Below are 15,150 nucleotides of genomic sequence, written 5' to 3' on the forward strand. Positions count from 1 at the left end.
TCCATCCGTCGTGATGCGCAGCGCAGTTCAAAGCATTACAGTTGGTCTTTACCCAAATCGCGTTTGTGAATAGCCGGAGTGTAGCGTGTAGGGTCTGTGTGTCTGGTTCGCTCCTGTTTCAGTCGGCCACACGGTGAAGGTAAATAAAGACAGGACGGCCACCAGCGCCACATTTACCCGTCAGGTACCGACAACCACAGGGCCGTTATCCTCAACTGTGTCTTTAGGGCCTGCTACGCTCGGTCGTGTTTTGTCTTTGTCTAAACTCCATTACTCTCTGGATAAAAAGAGAAAGAGAGGAAAAGAGAGGTGACAACGTCGCCTGTGCAGGTGAGATTAGTTCATTTAGCTTGTAAGCTAACTGTCTGCAGCATATTTGACTTGGTTGACCTGCTAGCTTCATTGTTATGATTCAAGCCTGCTGCACAAAACGGCTGTGAATAGCTAACGTTAAACGTCTGTTACGCTACGCTGGGATGTGCAACTGCCGTTTACATTTAAGAAAAGTCACACTTGCGTTTAATGTTCCTGTACTGAAGCCAGACTGACAGCAGACAAGAGTCAGACTCGGAGCAGAAGTGTACAGTATTTCTAACATGCAGTTTTTGTGCTAGAATTTGAGTTATCTGATAACCAATTCAACCGGTGGTCATTCATAGAACAAAACCTCGTCTAGATTATAGCAAAACGACAGCAAGGTAAACCAGGGCTGCTTGTTCACATGCAGTCTTGGTTAATTGTTAATAGCTGTTTTTAGGAACAATGTAATCTGTGTAATCCTTCCAGTCTGGGTAAGCTGCTGAAACATATGTTTATGCCAGTGGAGAGGTAGCTCAGTCTGCAGGATTTATCTCAAGCCGATGATTCATTGTCTTTCAGTCCCTGTCCAGGAGGGAGATGCTTTTGTTTGTGGCAGGTATGGTAACATAGGACTCAAGATATTCATCCAAACCACAGCCAGAGATGAAATTGTTTACAATAATTGTTATAGGTTGTTTGTATGTTATGATTTCTATTGGTATAAATAGACTAAGATGTGTAAAAGAAGCCAAGGGTTGTCACTGTCAGGCACTATGGTGATTCTGGGACCTTTCTGTATTATTGATAGTCAGAGACACAGAGATTTGAGTTGAGAGATTTCATAAAATTGCGTGGTCTATAGCTGCGTTTCCACCGCAGGAACTTTACCCAGGAACTAGGGACTTTGGCCTTGTACTTGGTGTGGTTCCACCGCAGGAACCAGTGCCCGGTTGTATGAAATTCCTTAAGTGAGGGTTTCCCTGAGGGAGAAAAAATCCCTGAGGTAAGGGATTTCATTAATAGCGTTGCAAGAAACCTCTTAACTGTCACCCTTACCTAAGTGTTTCACAGTAGTTTTTGACAACATATGGCAAAGATCGCCACTTTTGCTATAGTTACTACCTCTAACAGTAAACAGAACATAACGAACCACAAAACCAAACCCTTACTAAAATCACAATTTTATTAATATATTTTTGATATGGAGAGTACAAACATAACAGAAAAAAAAACATAAACCAAACTGGAAAGAGGACGAAAAGGCAATTATTGTTTTCGCAAGTGGTTATAATAATAATATTTTCATCCTTTCATCAACCATTCATCGTCTCCAAGGGATTATTACGATCATTAAATACACGCCTTGGTATATCCTCTTCTTCAATTAACACTAAATCAGCCATCATATTTTGTGTTTAAGTTGACTTAAGGGAGCTGTTTTGGTCCCTTAAATTTATTAAGGTGAAATGGTCACTAAGGACTTTGTAGCAACGCTTAAGAGAACACTTAGATAATTAAGGGGAAAAACTTAATAACAGCCTCAAGTCCTTAAGGAAACCCTTAGGGTTTTTTCATGCAACCCAAGTTTCACTAAGGGTACCCTTAACCTTATATCTAAGGGATTTCTTAGCTTAAGGAGTTTCATGCAACCGGTCACAGGAACTAAATAAAGTTCCGGGTAAAAAAATGCCCCTCAGAAAGTCCCTGCTGGCCGAGGTGGTAATTTTTCAAAGTTCCGGAACTTTCGGGGGCGGGACTTTGGCGCTAAACATTCTGATTGGTTGAGTTCACGCAGCATTGGTTGAGTTCATCCACCATTTATTCAGATCAACATTTTCAAAATATTACTGTTATTGTGTCATGAAATGTAATTTTAAAAGTATTTCAGTCGAGAATGTAGTTGTTTAAAACTCAAATCTGTTGTTTATTTATAAAGACAGCGCCTATTTAAAAATGTGTTTCGCCGATCTCTGAGAACGTGAGCTCCACGCAATCAGCGGGAGCTCAGTCCTCATGTATCCGCAGAGAGCAGCCTCTCCTGGGATAGACCTTCTGATATGTGCCGCTGGCTCTGATGTCTCTTTAGTGGTTAAACATAAAATATAATTCAGCCGCGGGGTAAATCTAACAGGTTTTCTTTGGTCTGTATTCAATTTATCCATATGTTAAAATGAAAATAAAAAAAGGCAAATTTATATAATATTTAGTTTCATTGTAATGGCTGCATATACACATATCCCTGAACTAAGTACATTTCTGAAGCTGTTATTATGCTTAAATGAAAAACAAAGGAGGCAGTGGTATTTGATATCCTATTTCGTTTTATTGTAAATACACAGTAAGGAAAATTGCAGTAGCCAAGACGAGCTGACGGAAGTTATCAAGTACGCTGCTGTTTATAGATTTACCGGACTTGCGTCGTTGCGGACATCACAGTCAATTTTATGATAACATACCATTCAATGATGATATTATGTTTATTTGTAGATCTCTCAAGGTGTTAGTTTGATCCAGCTTGACGGTGTTTTGCCATGGCGATGCGGGAGTTAGTGGAGGCGGAATGTGGGGGAGCCAATCCCCTCATGAAACTGACAGGTCACATGACCCAAGAGGGCGGGGCTTGGAGACACAGATCAACACCCACTGTAAGTTACTGGACGTTTTCTTTGTTGTTACCATGACAAGGTAATTACACGTCATTGTCTGTAATGCAAATGCGGAGATTTGTGTGGACTGTGATCACACTGTTCTTCAAAGTGATGGTTAGCATTTATTGGTTAGTTAAAGGTGCAGTAGGTTACTTTTGTAAAAATATATTTTTTACATATTTGTTAAACCTTTCATTATGTCCTGACAGTAGAATATGAGACTGATAATCTGTGAAAAAAAAATCAAGCTCCTCTGGCTCCTCCCAGTGGTCCTATTGCCATTTGCAGAAATTCATCCGCTCCCTGTAAAAAACAACCAATCAGAGCTGCGGTCCGTAACTTTGTTTGTGTTCAAAATGTAGAAAAAAGTATATAATAAGCGAGTACACCAAGAATCAATTTTCCAAACCGTGTTTTTAGCTTGTCCTGAATCACTAGGGTGCACCTATAATAAGTGTTTATATTTCGGACTATTTTAGATTGCTTCGGGGGTACCGCGGCGGAGTAACCCAGTATCTTTGTGATTCTTCATAGACATAAACAGAGAGAAGTAGTTCCGGCAACGATGTTCTTCCGCAAGACGCAAGAAGTTCTGTTTATTTACCGCTAGAGCCTCAAAAGTTACCTACCGCAGCTTTAACTTAATAGAGTTGACAACTCAGGAAAAAAAACAACTATATAATTAATTGGAATAAAAACAATATTTATATAAATAATCAAATAAAAACTAAATAAATAAATAGATTAATATTTGTTAGTTTGACCCTAAAAATTATTAAAATACAATTAAATGAATAATTAAAAGCTTCTTTTCCCCACAGATTCCTCCTACTCCAATTGAAATAGCCACTGAAGAGGAGGTATGTGGTCTTTTGGACATTTCATTATTTTATAGACCTGATGAGTCTGCCAAATAGTCTGTGATCATGTTCTCTGTTCTTACTGTAATGACGTTCTGTTGTTTTGAAATGCAGCTGGTCAGTGAGTTTCTACAGGCCCCACAACGACCTCCTCACAGTTTTGACATGGGTCAACTGCTGGAGGAAATGCAGCAGATAGATCAACAGAGCTACAGACAGGCTCCACAGAGAGGTAGAATGCACAAACATGCATTAAGTCAGATTTTAACACTGTTCTGTGTGTTATGACCATACATTTTCGTTCCCCAGCTCCTGACGTGGCTGCTCTGGCGCTGTCTGGAGATTGGGCGGCAGAGTTCCTGTCTACTGCTGATGCTGCCTCTTCTTCTGGACAAGCTGGCGTGGACCCGGCTGATGCTGATTGGACCAGAGAATTCATCAATGAAGTGGCAGGTTAATATTTATTAATATATGTTATTTTAGCCCTAATTTTATCCTTTTTATTTTCGGATGCCATTAGGTTTATTATAATGTCGTTAGAAGCCATTTGATGTCATTAGGTGGAGCGGACGATTCTTTACTTGTCTTTGCCAAGCCATCCTTTCTGTCATCTGTTGAACCTCCACTATTCAGTTCCCTTCCTCCTGTCTTATAGACCCTGGCCGCTGGGCAGAGGAGTACCTGGAGCAATCAGAGGAGAAGTTATGGCTGGGAGATTTGGGAGAAAGAGAACAGGACAAAGAATGGTATTTTTTGTAGCTTAGAAGGATAATATAGAGAGACTTGTCATAATAGCAATAGACACTACGGTTTGGGGTAGTGACTTCCGTAACTTGGTATTATTATTGCTTTTGAAGTCTCTTGTGCTCAGCAAAACTGCATTTATTTGATTAAAATTACAGTAAAGGGAAAAGCTAGAACTTCATTGACAAAGATTGGAGCGTTATTGCTGTAATTTTTTGTTCCACAATTTGAGGATGCAGTGAAAGATATGACATGTTAAAACAATTTGGTACAGTCAATATATCCTTGCTTTAATATATATTTTTAATCCTTTTAGGGCACAAGAATACCAGTCAGGTGAAGAACTACGGCAAACAGCAAATGAACTCCTTGCCAAAGTGGATGACCCTAAACTACAGAACACAGAGGTGAGAGTAAGAGGAGGGGTTAGGGGTTTAACAATTCTTTGAGCTGCCCCCGAAACACTTCAGTCAAAGTCACCATATGCAGAGATACATTAAACAAGCATACAGATATTGCACCTGAAATACACTAATTGTAAACAGATTAGTTCATCTTCTAAATTAATACTCGGTTTTACAATGAACAGTCGTTTCTATGTTTTGTGCTAGTTTGCTATGCTGCTTGTCCATCTGCAAACGGGTATAATGAAAACGGTTATTCTGTAACTCTCTTTGATCGTACTGCTGTTACTTTGATTCTTATAAAAGCAGCAAGCTACTTAAATCTAAGAGTTGCAGGTTTTTGACAGTCCACATTGGTAAAATCACTGCAAAACATGGCCTCTCATGACATATCGCTGTATTAATTGCAGCAACACTGAGACTAATGTAATTTAATAAAAATATGTTTTGACTAAAGTTCGCTCTGCTTTCACCAATGCCACATCACAGAATTGATCTGTCACAAGGGATCACTTAAAGTTCACCCAAAAATGAAAGTTTGCTGACAGTTTACTCACATTTTGGCCTTCTGAGATGTAGCCGAGTTTGGGACAGATTTGGGATATTTAGCATGGGTGCAGTGAATGGGTGATGTCGGAACGGGAATCCAGACAGCTGACAAGAACATCACAATGATCCACAATTATTTCCCTTTGACTCCAGTCTATCAGTTACTGTCTTGTGAAGTGAAAAACTGTGTGTATGTAAAAAAATGTTCATGCCCCTTTGTCCTCTCATCAAAATCCACTTTTCTTTGGACTGATTATGTTTGTAAATGGTGCTTGATCTATACATGTTTCTTTGCTGATTCAGACAATGTGACTTTTTCACTGGTGAAAGCAATATAATGAATGTATTTTAGGTGTAAACAGTGGTTTGAAGTTTAATATTCTCATAATGATCAGATTTTCACTTCATAAGATGTTAAATAATGGACTGGAGTCATGTTGATGTTCACTGTAATGTTTTCACATGTTGTGGATCACTGTAATGTTTTATCAGCTGTTTGGACTCTCATTCTGACGGCACCCATTCACTGCTGAGGATCAATTGGTAAGCGAGTGATGTATTGCTAAATTTCTTAAAATCTTTACTGATAAAAAAACAAAATCCTCTAATCTTGGATGGTGTAAGGATGAGTAAATTGCACAAATTTTCATTTTTGGGTGAACCGTTCCTTTAAGAGATGCTAAAACTGTTAATGTTCTCTCAAGGGATCTTTTTACATCCCAGTATGCACTTCTGGCTTACTTTTAGAAAGGTTAAAGTAATACATTAACCTGTTTAGGTTCACTTTTGACTTGTGGTAGATAATAAAGTGATGTGACATTGACCTTGTTTTCATGGGCTTTTCAATACTTCCTCATATTTCTCTCTCTTTCATATAACTCTGCTCATGCTTCATCATATAATTTATGCCTTAGGCCGTTATTCCTTCCTCTTTGTGGTCTACTTGTGTCTGACCATAACTGTCAAGAAGAAACCACTACTGGACTTAAGTGTGTGTGTGTGTTCATCGCCAATGTGTTTCCTGGTAGCAGTAGATGTGTAATAGCTGTTGTTGTGTTGTTATTGTGTAGTTCCTGCGGTTCATTAGGCAGATTGGCGAGGGCAGTGTGACTGTGGAGGACAGAGCAGGAAAAGAGAACACTGATAAAGCACAGACCAAGGAGGCACAGCACTGGGCCTCCAGCATTAACCAGGTACGAGCCCTTCCCAGCTCCTGCCCCAGAGGAAACACTGTGAAGGGTGACACTGCAGCCTCTTGGCAGAAATCTTGGCTCTTCTCAAGCTGCTTGGCAAAATTTGCCATAACTACACAGCATGCTGTAAATCCTTGCACTGTGCACTGCTGGGTTTTAAATAATTACTCATGAGTTTTTATTTGTTGTAGAGACTTTGTGTATATATAGTGGGGTCTGAGATCTATTATATTATATTATATTATATTATATTATGTTATGTTATGTTATGTTATGTTATGTTATGTTATATTATATTATATTATATTATGTTATGTTATGTTATGTTATGTTATGTTATGTTATGTTATGTTATGTTATGTTATGTTATGTTATATTATATTATATTATATTATATTATATTATATTATATTATATTATATTATATTATATTATATTATATTATATTATATTATATTATATTATATTATATTATATTGGTGAAATGTTCATTTGGTTAATACAAATAGGAAATTCACCAAAGATTCATTAAATTTATCAAACGTTACAATATGTTTTTATAATGTTCCTTTGATCTTTCAATTCATCGAAAAGTCCTGTTAAAAAAAGAAAAAAAAACATCACTATTTCCACAAAAATATTAGTCAGCCAAACTGTTTTCAATATTACTAACAACATGAAATGTTTCTTGAGCAGCAAAGCAATATATTAGAATGATTTCTGAAGGATCATGTGACACTGAAGTAATGTCTGCTGAAAATTCAGCTTCGTCACCACAGGGATAAATTACAATTATAGTGCATTTATTTATTATAAAATGTATTTATGAGTGTTATTTTCACTTGTAATAGTATTTCACAATATTACTGTTTTTACTGTATTTATGATTAAATAATTGCAGTCTTTTTGAGCATATAAGATTGACCCCAAACTTTTGAACTGGAGTATAATTTGAAAAACTCAGTCGATTGCTCAAACGTTACCCTGTTCATATAAATATTTATTCAAATTTGCTAGTGGTCTCAGATTTTAGACCCCACTGTAGGTCAAGCCAAGTTTTTATCAAAGGAAAAATCACAATTCTCCAGGACTAGGTCTTAACAATGCTTGAAAACTGGCCACTTTCTAAAAACTAATTATTATTATTATTATTATTATTATTATTATTATTATTATTATTATCTATGGTTCAAACAAGCAGTAATTTAATTGTGATATTTCCTTCTTCTTTTTGTCATGGCTGGTCATCATGACATCTTTCAATCCCATCTTGATACCTTTTAACCTCCATCCATACCTAAATTTCCCTACTATCCTTAATAATCTCACACCAAACACATAAATACCCCTCCCTGTACCCTCTGTCCCATACGGGCTGCCCAGTTCCTGGAATCAGGGGAAGGGACTGTGCAAGTGGAAGCTCGAGAGGGCAAAAAGAAGAATGACAAAATGAAAGCTAAACAGGCAGAGCAATGGGCTACTATTGTCAGGCAGGTAGGACCCTGATCATCTGGCAACAGTGATGCAGTAGTCCTGCGATTTCTGTTCTGTCTGTGATTTTAGGCTTGTCATTTTCATTATGTTAACTAGCCCCTGCTGACCAAACTTTTTTTGCCTTGAAGACAGCAAACTGTTGCATTGATTTAATAGTGCTTTTAATGTAATTAACGCCACAAGACTCCAATCCTGTAGAACTAAAGCCCTGCTTTTCATTTGTGCCAGCTACTGAAACCACTTTGACTTCCTGCAATAGTGAAGGTACACTGAGCATTGCTTGCTATTTTTAAAGTAGAGAGGAAAGGAAAGATGGATGAATGAGGGTGAGATTCTTTTCTTCATCTGTCAGTTTCCCAAACCCTCTTTTTCATTTTCCATTACCTCCTTTCTTTATTCCCCAACTCTCATTCATCACAGTGTGTGTTTTTCCCCTTCGGCTGAGAAGTGTTGAAGCATTGTCAGGCTGTGGGATGTGTTCTCGAGGCTGTTAACATCCTGGCGTGTCTCTGTGCTCGTTAGGTTTCGGCAGAGTCTGCAGAATCTTGGGTAGATGAATTCACTGCGTACGGGCCAGACTTCCAGCAGGCCAAAGCGGCGGTCGAGGTGAGACAGACTAAACACTTGCACATGTTTACATAAACTTCAGTGTAATACTGTTGCATTCACTGATACTTGTGTGTTGTGTGTGTGGGTTCAGAGTGATGTTGATTTCTGGGAGAAACTCCAGCAGGAGTGGGAGGAAATGGAGAAGAGGGATGCTGAAGCTCACCCTTGGCTCTCAGATTTCGACCAGATGCTCAGCAGCTCTTATGACAAGGTATCTGGATATTGTACATCTGTGCCCATTTAAATCATGGACATTTCCACTTAATTAAAAGGCTCTAGTCTGTACTGTAGTTCCGGATTTTGATTCTGCTTTGGCTCCACTTGGAACTTGGCGGAATAAAAATAAAACCAAAACTACTAATTTACTTAATTGTTGTTTAAACATCACATTTAAAAAACATGAAGTTACCTGTGGACGATATTCAGAAGAACATGTTAAATGTTGCATGCTATATATACACTCTTTTCATACTTTAATTTGAATGTTTACAGTTTCTGCCCAGAAAAATATTTATTTTTTATTTTTATTTTTCCAAAAACTGCTGTTTAAAGTTTTTTTTATATTTATGAAAGATGTCTCTTTGCTTACTAAGGTGCGATTATTTGATAAAAAAATACAGTTTGAACATTAATATTGTGAAATATTATTATACATTAAAAATCACTGTTTTCTATTTTATTATATTTACACATTTTCTGTGAAGTTTCAAATCTGAATTTACACCAGCAGTCACTCCAGTCCTCAGTGTCATGTTTTTTTTATTTATTTAAATAAATCATTCTTATATGCTAATTCGGTGCTCAAGAAACTTTCTTTATTATTATCAATGTTGAAAAGAGTTGTTCTGGTTAATATTTTTGCGTTCTTTTTAAATATTATTTTAATAAATAGCAGAGTCAAAATAACATTTATTTAAAATTGAATTCTTTTGAAACATTATAAATGCCTTTACTGTCACTCTTGGTCAATTGAAAACAACCTTGCTGAATAAAAATCATTTTTTTTCTCTCCAAAGAAAAAATCTTACTAAACTTTTGAATGATAGTTTAATTAATTTACAGGTATATAACGTTTTTCATAAATATATTAAAAAAATGGTTGGTGAACATTTACTTTAATGTTTTATATACCATAAAACACACTGTGAATATGACTTTGCTTTTCTCCTAGGGATATCAGTTTGAAGAAGACAACCCCTACCTGTCCCATGATGATCCGTTTGCTGAGGGCGTGAAGAGGATGGAGGCGGGGGACATTCCTGGAGCCGTCCGTCTCTTTGAGAGCGCGGTTCAGAGAGAGCCAGAAAACCAGCTGGTCAGAGCTTCATACGTATAATCCTCACATCCATGATGATACACTTTGTCTCAAGGGTTTCTAACGGTGTTCTTCTTTCTTGTTTGTCTTTGTGAACTGCTGACTGTGTGCTCCTGCAGGCTTGGCAGTATCTGGGCACCTGCCAGGCAGAGAACGAGCAAGAGTTTGCAGCTATCAGCGCCCTCCGCAGGTTAGAAGTATAACCACAACCTCACTGGACACTGCAATTAAATTCGGGAAAAATCTGATTTAGGAAAATACCCCTACCATCTTTTTAAAATTCAAGTCTCAATTGTTTTTAGATGTATTGAGCTGAAAAAGGACAATCTGACGGCTCTCATGGCTTTAGCTGTGAGCTTCACCAATGAGTCACTGCACAGACAGGCCTGCGAGACGCTCCGTGACTGGTTGAGGCACAACCATAAATACCGGCATGTCCTCGAGCAGCATGAACGAGAGAAGGAACGGGGGAGTGTGAAGGAGAGGGAGAAAGAGAGGGAGAGATTTGGATCCCTTCTGCCAGAGTAAGAGGTTTCCTCAATGCTGTGAAAAAACTAAGTACACTGCATGATGAGTGACACTACATTTTGTTGGTCACACTAGACACACCACATAGGATTGGAGTTATTTTGGAGTAATTAAGATATTTTTTTTAAGACAAACTTTTTTTTCCAGCCAGATTCCAGTTAACTACATAAAATGATTGAAAGATTTGTTTCAAATAATTGCTGTTCTTTTGAACTTTCCATTCATTGAAGAATCCAAAAAAATGTATTGCATTTTCACAAAAAATATATTAAGCAGCACAACTGTTTTCAACATTGATAATAGTAAGAAATGTTTCTTGAACACCCCAATCAGCATATAAGAATGATTTCTGAAGGATCATGTGACACTGAAGACTGGAGTAATGATGCTCAAAATTAAGCTTTACCATCACAGGATTACATTTTTGTATTTTCCTGAACATATTTATGTGGAACTCGAAAAATATTGTATATTATATGGCAAAGAATAGGGAGAATCATAAAAAATGCATCATGGAAATTATGAAAATAGAAGGCAACGTTTAGTGTGGGTGCACAAATGGTTAGGACACCGTGTAAGTGTCACTGTAACATTGAGAGATGAGTCAAGTGTTTTACCAAAAATGTTAACTTGTATTGAATCCATAATTCCCTTTTAAACCGTTTTCATGATGGTGCAACACTGTGAACTGATCAGACGTAGAAACAGCCACAGCAGCCTGTTTTTAATGCCTGTTTTACATTAATGTGAGACAAGTATAAGTGACTGGACAGGGTGTTGTAACCAAGCAACAGATCACATTTGTCATCATAAGTGGGCAGTGCTTTAAAAATACTCAGTCTTACGCACACACAGGTGTAGAGTTCAATCTGCAGACAACATTGTGTGTAGCTGCATATACTCTGTTTTAATCAGTTGAAAGTGCAGATATTAAAATACATTTTTGTATGACTCAGGAATGATTAAGCTCTGATTAAGTCTTTAATGATTTATGATTAAGTCTTTTATTAAAAATATATTTTCCAAAATAAATTCTTCTCACCATTTCGTTCCAAAACAACATGATTTGTTTTTAGTTTTAATCTAATGTAATTAATGTTAATGTAAACATGACTCAAGACGCTCACGCATATACCCTAAACACAACAACGGTGAAATGATGAAGTGTAGGCAATCTAGATGTGAGCGGGGCCCAGTGGTCAGAATATTATAGACTAAAGAATAATGATTAGCAGCAGTTCAGAGTCAAGTATCATGTTTGCATTAAAAAAAAAAGAACCTTTACATTTCCATAATCCATCCTTTATGGAAAGTGTGAATGTCTCATAGGCTGAAAACTTCTCATAGGCTGAAAACTTTAGCATGATGTGGAAAAACAATATTGGAGTGTATATATATATATATATATATATATATATATATATATATATATATATATATATATATATATATATATATATATATATAATATCCTCACCTGTACAATTGCTCGCAGACAGACTTTAAAGATTTAGAGAAAGCATTTTCTCTAAAGCATAGAGAAATAATTCCTAGAAAGAAGCTTAGTGTCAATGACCTGGAGCTATGCAAAAAGCGACGCAAGTTTTCCCAAAGTCATGAAAATAATTAAAGGAAAATATTCAATTTAAAAGGTAGCAAGCACCAAATACATGTTTCAAATAAATGTTACACCATACTGCGGCTGTTGCTGTTCTTTGTGTGTATTTAAAGGGTATACAATAAAGGAAATGCCAAATGAATATATATTAATAAACATTTGTTTTTATCAAAAGTAAATCATGACATAACATAAAATATAAAAAGGTGTAAAAAGTTATCCAGTTTAATAAAATAAATGAACACTAATAAAATAAAGTAACAAACTGATTCCAGTATTTTTTTTTCCACATCATGCTAAAGTTTTACAGACTATGAGACACACACACTTAAGTAAACTGATTATGGAAATTGAATGGTTCTTTTGTATTGCAAACATTACACTTGACTCTGAACTGCTGCGTATCATTATTCTTTTGTCTATAATATTCTGACCATTTGTGCCCGTCTTACACCTCGCCTACACTTCTTCATTTCATTGTTTTTGTGTTTAGGGCATATGCTCAACCTTTTCTAACTTATTTTTGCCCCCAAACTAAGAACGAAAATGAACTTCGTTTGAAGTAATATTGGGGCCTTAATGATGTGGTTCATAATGATCAATAACGACAAAAGAAGTTTCCTGAAATGGTCCTTTTCCATTTTAAGTAACAGGCTTATCCATTCTTTCACTTGTTCTTCCTCCTAGGGCACTGTTTAATGAAGTGCAGACGTTGTTTTTGAGTGCAGCGGCCGCTGAGCCCACACAGGTGGACCCTGAGCTGCAGTGTGGTCTGGGCGTCCTCTTCAACCTGAGCGGAGAGTATGACAAGGCTGTGGACTGCTTCTCTGCCGCCCTGTCTGTAACGCCACAGGTTGGTTCTTTCACACTTAACACTGACACATCAAGCAGGGTGTTTTCAGAGCCTGCTGTTTAGGAACACAGTTCTGGGAGTTAATTATAATGAAGCAGTTTTTTAGGATGAAAAAAGTATAATTTCATATGCTGTGCAGTGAGGTTGGTCCATTTGTTGGTCCAGTTTTATGCATTCTCATCGCAAATTCACTTCTTTTTTGTTTCCATCATAATTTATGCACATGTTCTCTTCCCCGACAATAAATGTATCCTACTTAGTTGAGCGCATATGTTTTTATTAGCATATTTAGAATTTACATGCATCTTGGCATTTTCATCCAGTGTTTTTTTTTGTTTTTTTTTTGGCGATATCCCAAGATGCACATAAAAATAGGAGGATGGAAACATAGATACTGTTATATCCTTCATATTGTTCATCAGTATTTTTGTTCACACTCTTTCTTCTCTCAACCCTAAATGAAGGATTATCTGCTGTGGAACAAGCTGGGAGCAACTCTTGCTAACGGGAACCGATCAGAAGAGGCAGTTGCTGCTTACAGACACGCGCTGGAGTTACAGCCTGGATTTGTACGTAGCCGATATAACCTGGGCATCAGCTGTGTCAATCTGGGTGCGCACAGGTGAGTAAAAGAAGTTTTAATTAGGGTACACATGCCAGAAAGAGCAAAAATGCTACAATAAATGCCCTCCTTTTTTGTTTGATCTCTTTCAGGGAGGCAGTAGAGCACTTCCTAGAGGCCCTTTCTCTGCAGCGACAGGCCGCAGGGGATGGAGAGGGGGGTGCGGGTCGAGGACCAGGTACAGCAGCCACTGTGATGTCAGACAACATCTGGTCCACATTACGCATGGCACTGAGCATGATGGGAGAAAGCTCGCTTTACTCAGCCGCCGACCGGCGAGATCTGGACACACTGCTGACGCACTTCTGCCAAAAAGATGGAGAGACAGAATGAAGGATGGAGGAGATGACGGGGCACAGGAAGATAGAATGCGAGTGTGGTGAAGGCTGTTTGGGAGAGAAAAGAGCAAGATTGGAGGAGTGCATTTCAACTGAGGCCATGACTTTTGATGGTGCTAAAATGTGAGAACAAAAAGAGTGTGGAACATCCATTTAGCTCCAGCACTATGTTAACGGACAGACGGATGAACTGATGACTGTCCATAAGATAAAGATGTTAATAAGTCCATGGTACAAACTTGTACGGTTTTTGTCACAAGTTTACACTTACAGAGAATATGTTTTAATTTAGTTAATCTTGAAGATTACAGTTTTTTTTTTCATTGTCCTTATCAAAATTACTCTTAATATTTCTCAAATGGGGGCGAATAAGGTTCCTTCACTGTGAACTCAAAGTACTTGCCTCTGTTTGACACAGAGACGAGAATGAGGAGAAATAACTGTTCTACATCACTACGGATTCCAAACAAACTAACAAAGGTGATTTACAAGCCTTTAAATTATATTGCCAACTTTATTTGTGAGTGACCGAAGGGTGTAAGACTTGTCTGTAAGCACTCTTTCTTATCAGATTTTTCATTTTGCTGTAAATTAATTTGCTTAATTGTAAATTCTACATGCCATATTGTGTACTGTATCATTATTAATGTTTTGCATATAGCCAATTCAAATTGCTATTATGATCGATGTAATTCAAGCAATAAAGCTTTGACAAATGCTTGGTAACAAAAAATAATAATTAACAAAAACAAAATCGAAGATTTCATGTTTCTAAACATAAGTATTAAAATTAAAAATTTTGCATACCTTTTTAATTTATTCAGATTGCTGTTAGTAAAAAAACTAAATAGTAAAACTTTTAAATATGTACAACATGCTTTCTATAATTGTTAAATATGAATTTGTTAACTAATTCGTTAACAAATGTATTTTTTGGTAACATAAGTGCGATTGTGGGCTTTGTATCAAAATATTAAACTAAAGACGTCATCAACACGCGGCTGTATTTTAAATCGCTGGCACACGCCCAATAAAAAATGTATTTGTAGTCTCAGCCAATCAGAAGCGACGAGGG

General features: G+C 37.1%; 1 protein-coding gene across 4 annotated transcripts; it reads left to right on the forward strand.

Annotated features, from left to right (window-relative positions):
- On the forward strand, positions 1-14,836 carry pex5 (peroxisomal biogenesis factor 5). Of its 4 annotated transcripts, none has more exons than XM_026284519.1 (16): positions 3-330; positions 2,788-2,945; positions 3,770-3,808; positions 3,923-4,040; positions 4,118-4,261; positions 4,464-4,554; positions 4,869-4,959; positions 6,576-6,698; positions 8,715-8,798; positions 8,893-9,012; positions 9,973-10,116; positions 10,236-10,306; positions 10,419-10,640; positions 12,950-13,115; positions 13,580-13,737; positions 13,830-14,836. In XM_026284519.1, exons 2-16 carry the CDS (start codon positions 2,832-2,834, stop codon positions 14,068-14,070), a joined length of 1,926 nt encoding a protein of 641 aa, XP_026140304.1. In that variant the 5' UTR covers positions 3-330; positions 2,788-2,831; the 3' UTR covers positions 14,071-14,836. The 4 variants fall into 4 exon arrangements, with proteins under 4 accessions (XP_026140307.1, XP_026140304.1, XP_026140306.1 ...); XM_026284521.1 differs by having other exon boundaries at positions 3-139; XM_026284520.1 differs by lacking the exon at positions 3-330 and adding an exon at positions 745-916.
- Positions 14,837-15,150: the final 314 nt, after the last annotated feature.

Source organism: Carassius auratus, chromosome 16, assembly GCF_003368295.1.
Source record: "Carassius auratus strain Wakin chromosome 16, ASM336829v1, whole genome shotgun sequence".
Classification (NCBI taxonomy): Eukaryota; Metazoa; Chordata; class Actinopteri; order Cypriniformes; family Cyprinidae; genus Carassius; species Carassius auratus.

Excerpts from the sequence above, each read along its gene's own strand:
- pex5 (XM_026284519.1), top strand. The coding sequence starts at position 2,832 with ATGGCGATGCGGGAGTTAGTGGAGGCGGAATGTGGGGGAGCCAATCCC. Across the intron at positions 4,555-4,868 it reads AGAGAACAGGACAAAGAATG|GGCACAAGAATACCAGTCAG; the intron begins GTATTTTTTGTA and ends TAATCCTTTTAG. Across the intron at positions 9,013-9,972 it reads TCAGCAGCTCTTATGACAAG|GGATATCAGTTTGAAGAAGA; the intron begins GTATCTGGATAT and ends CTTTTCTCCTAG.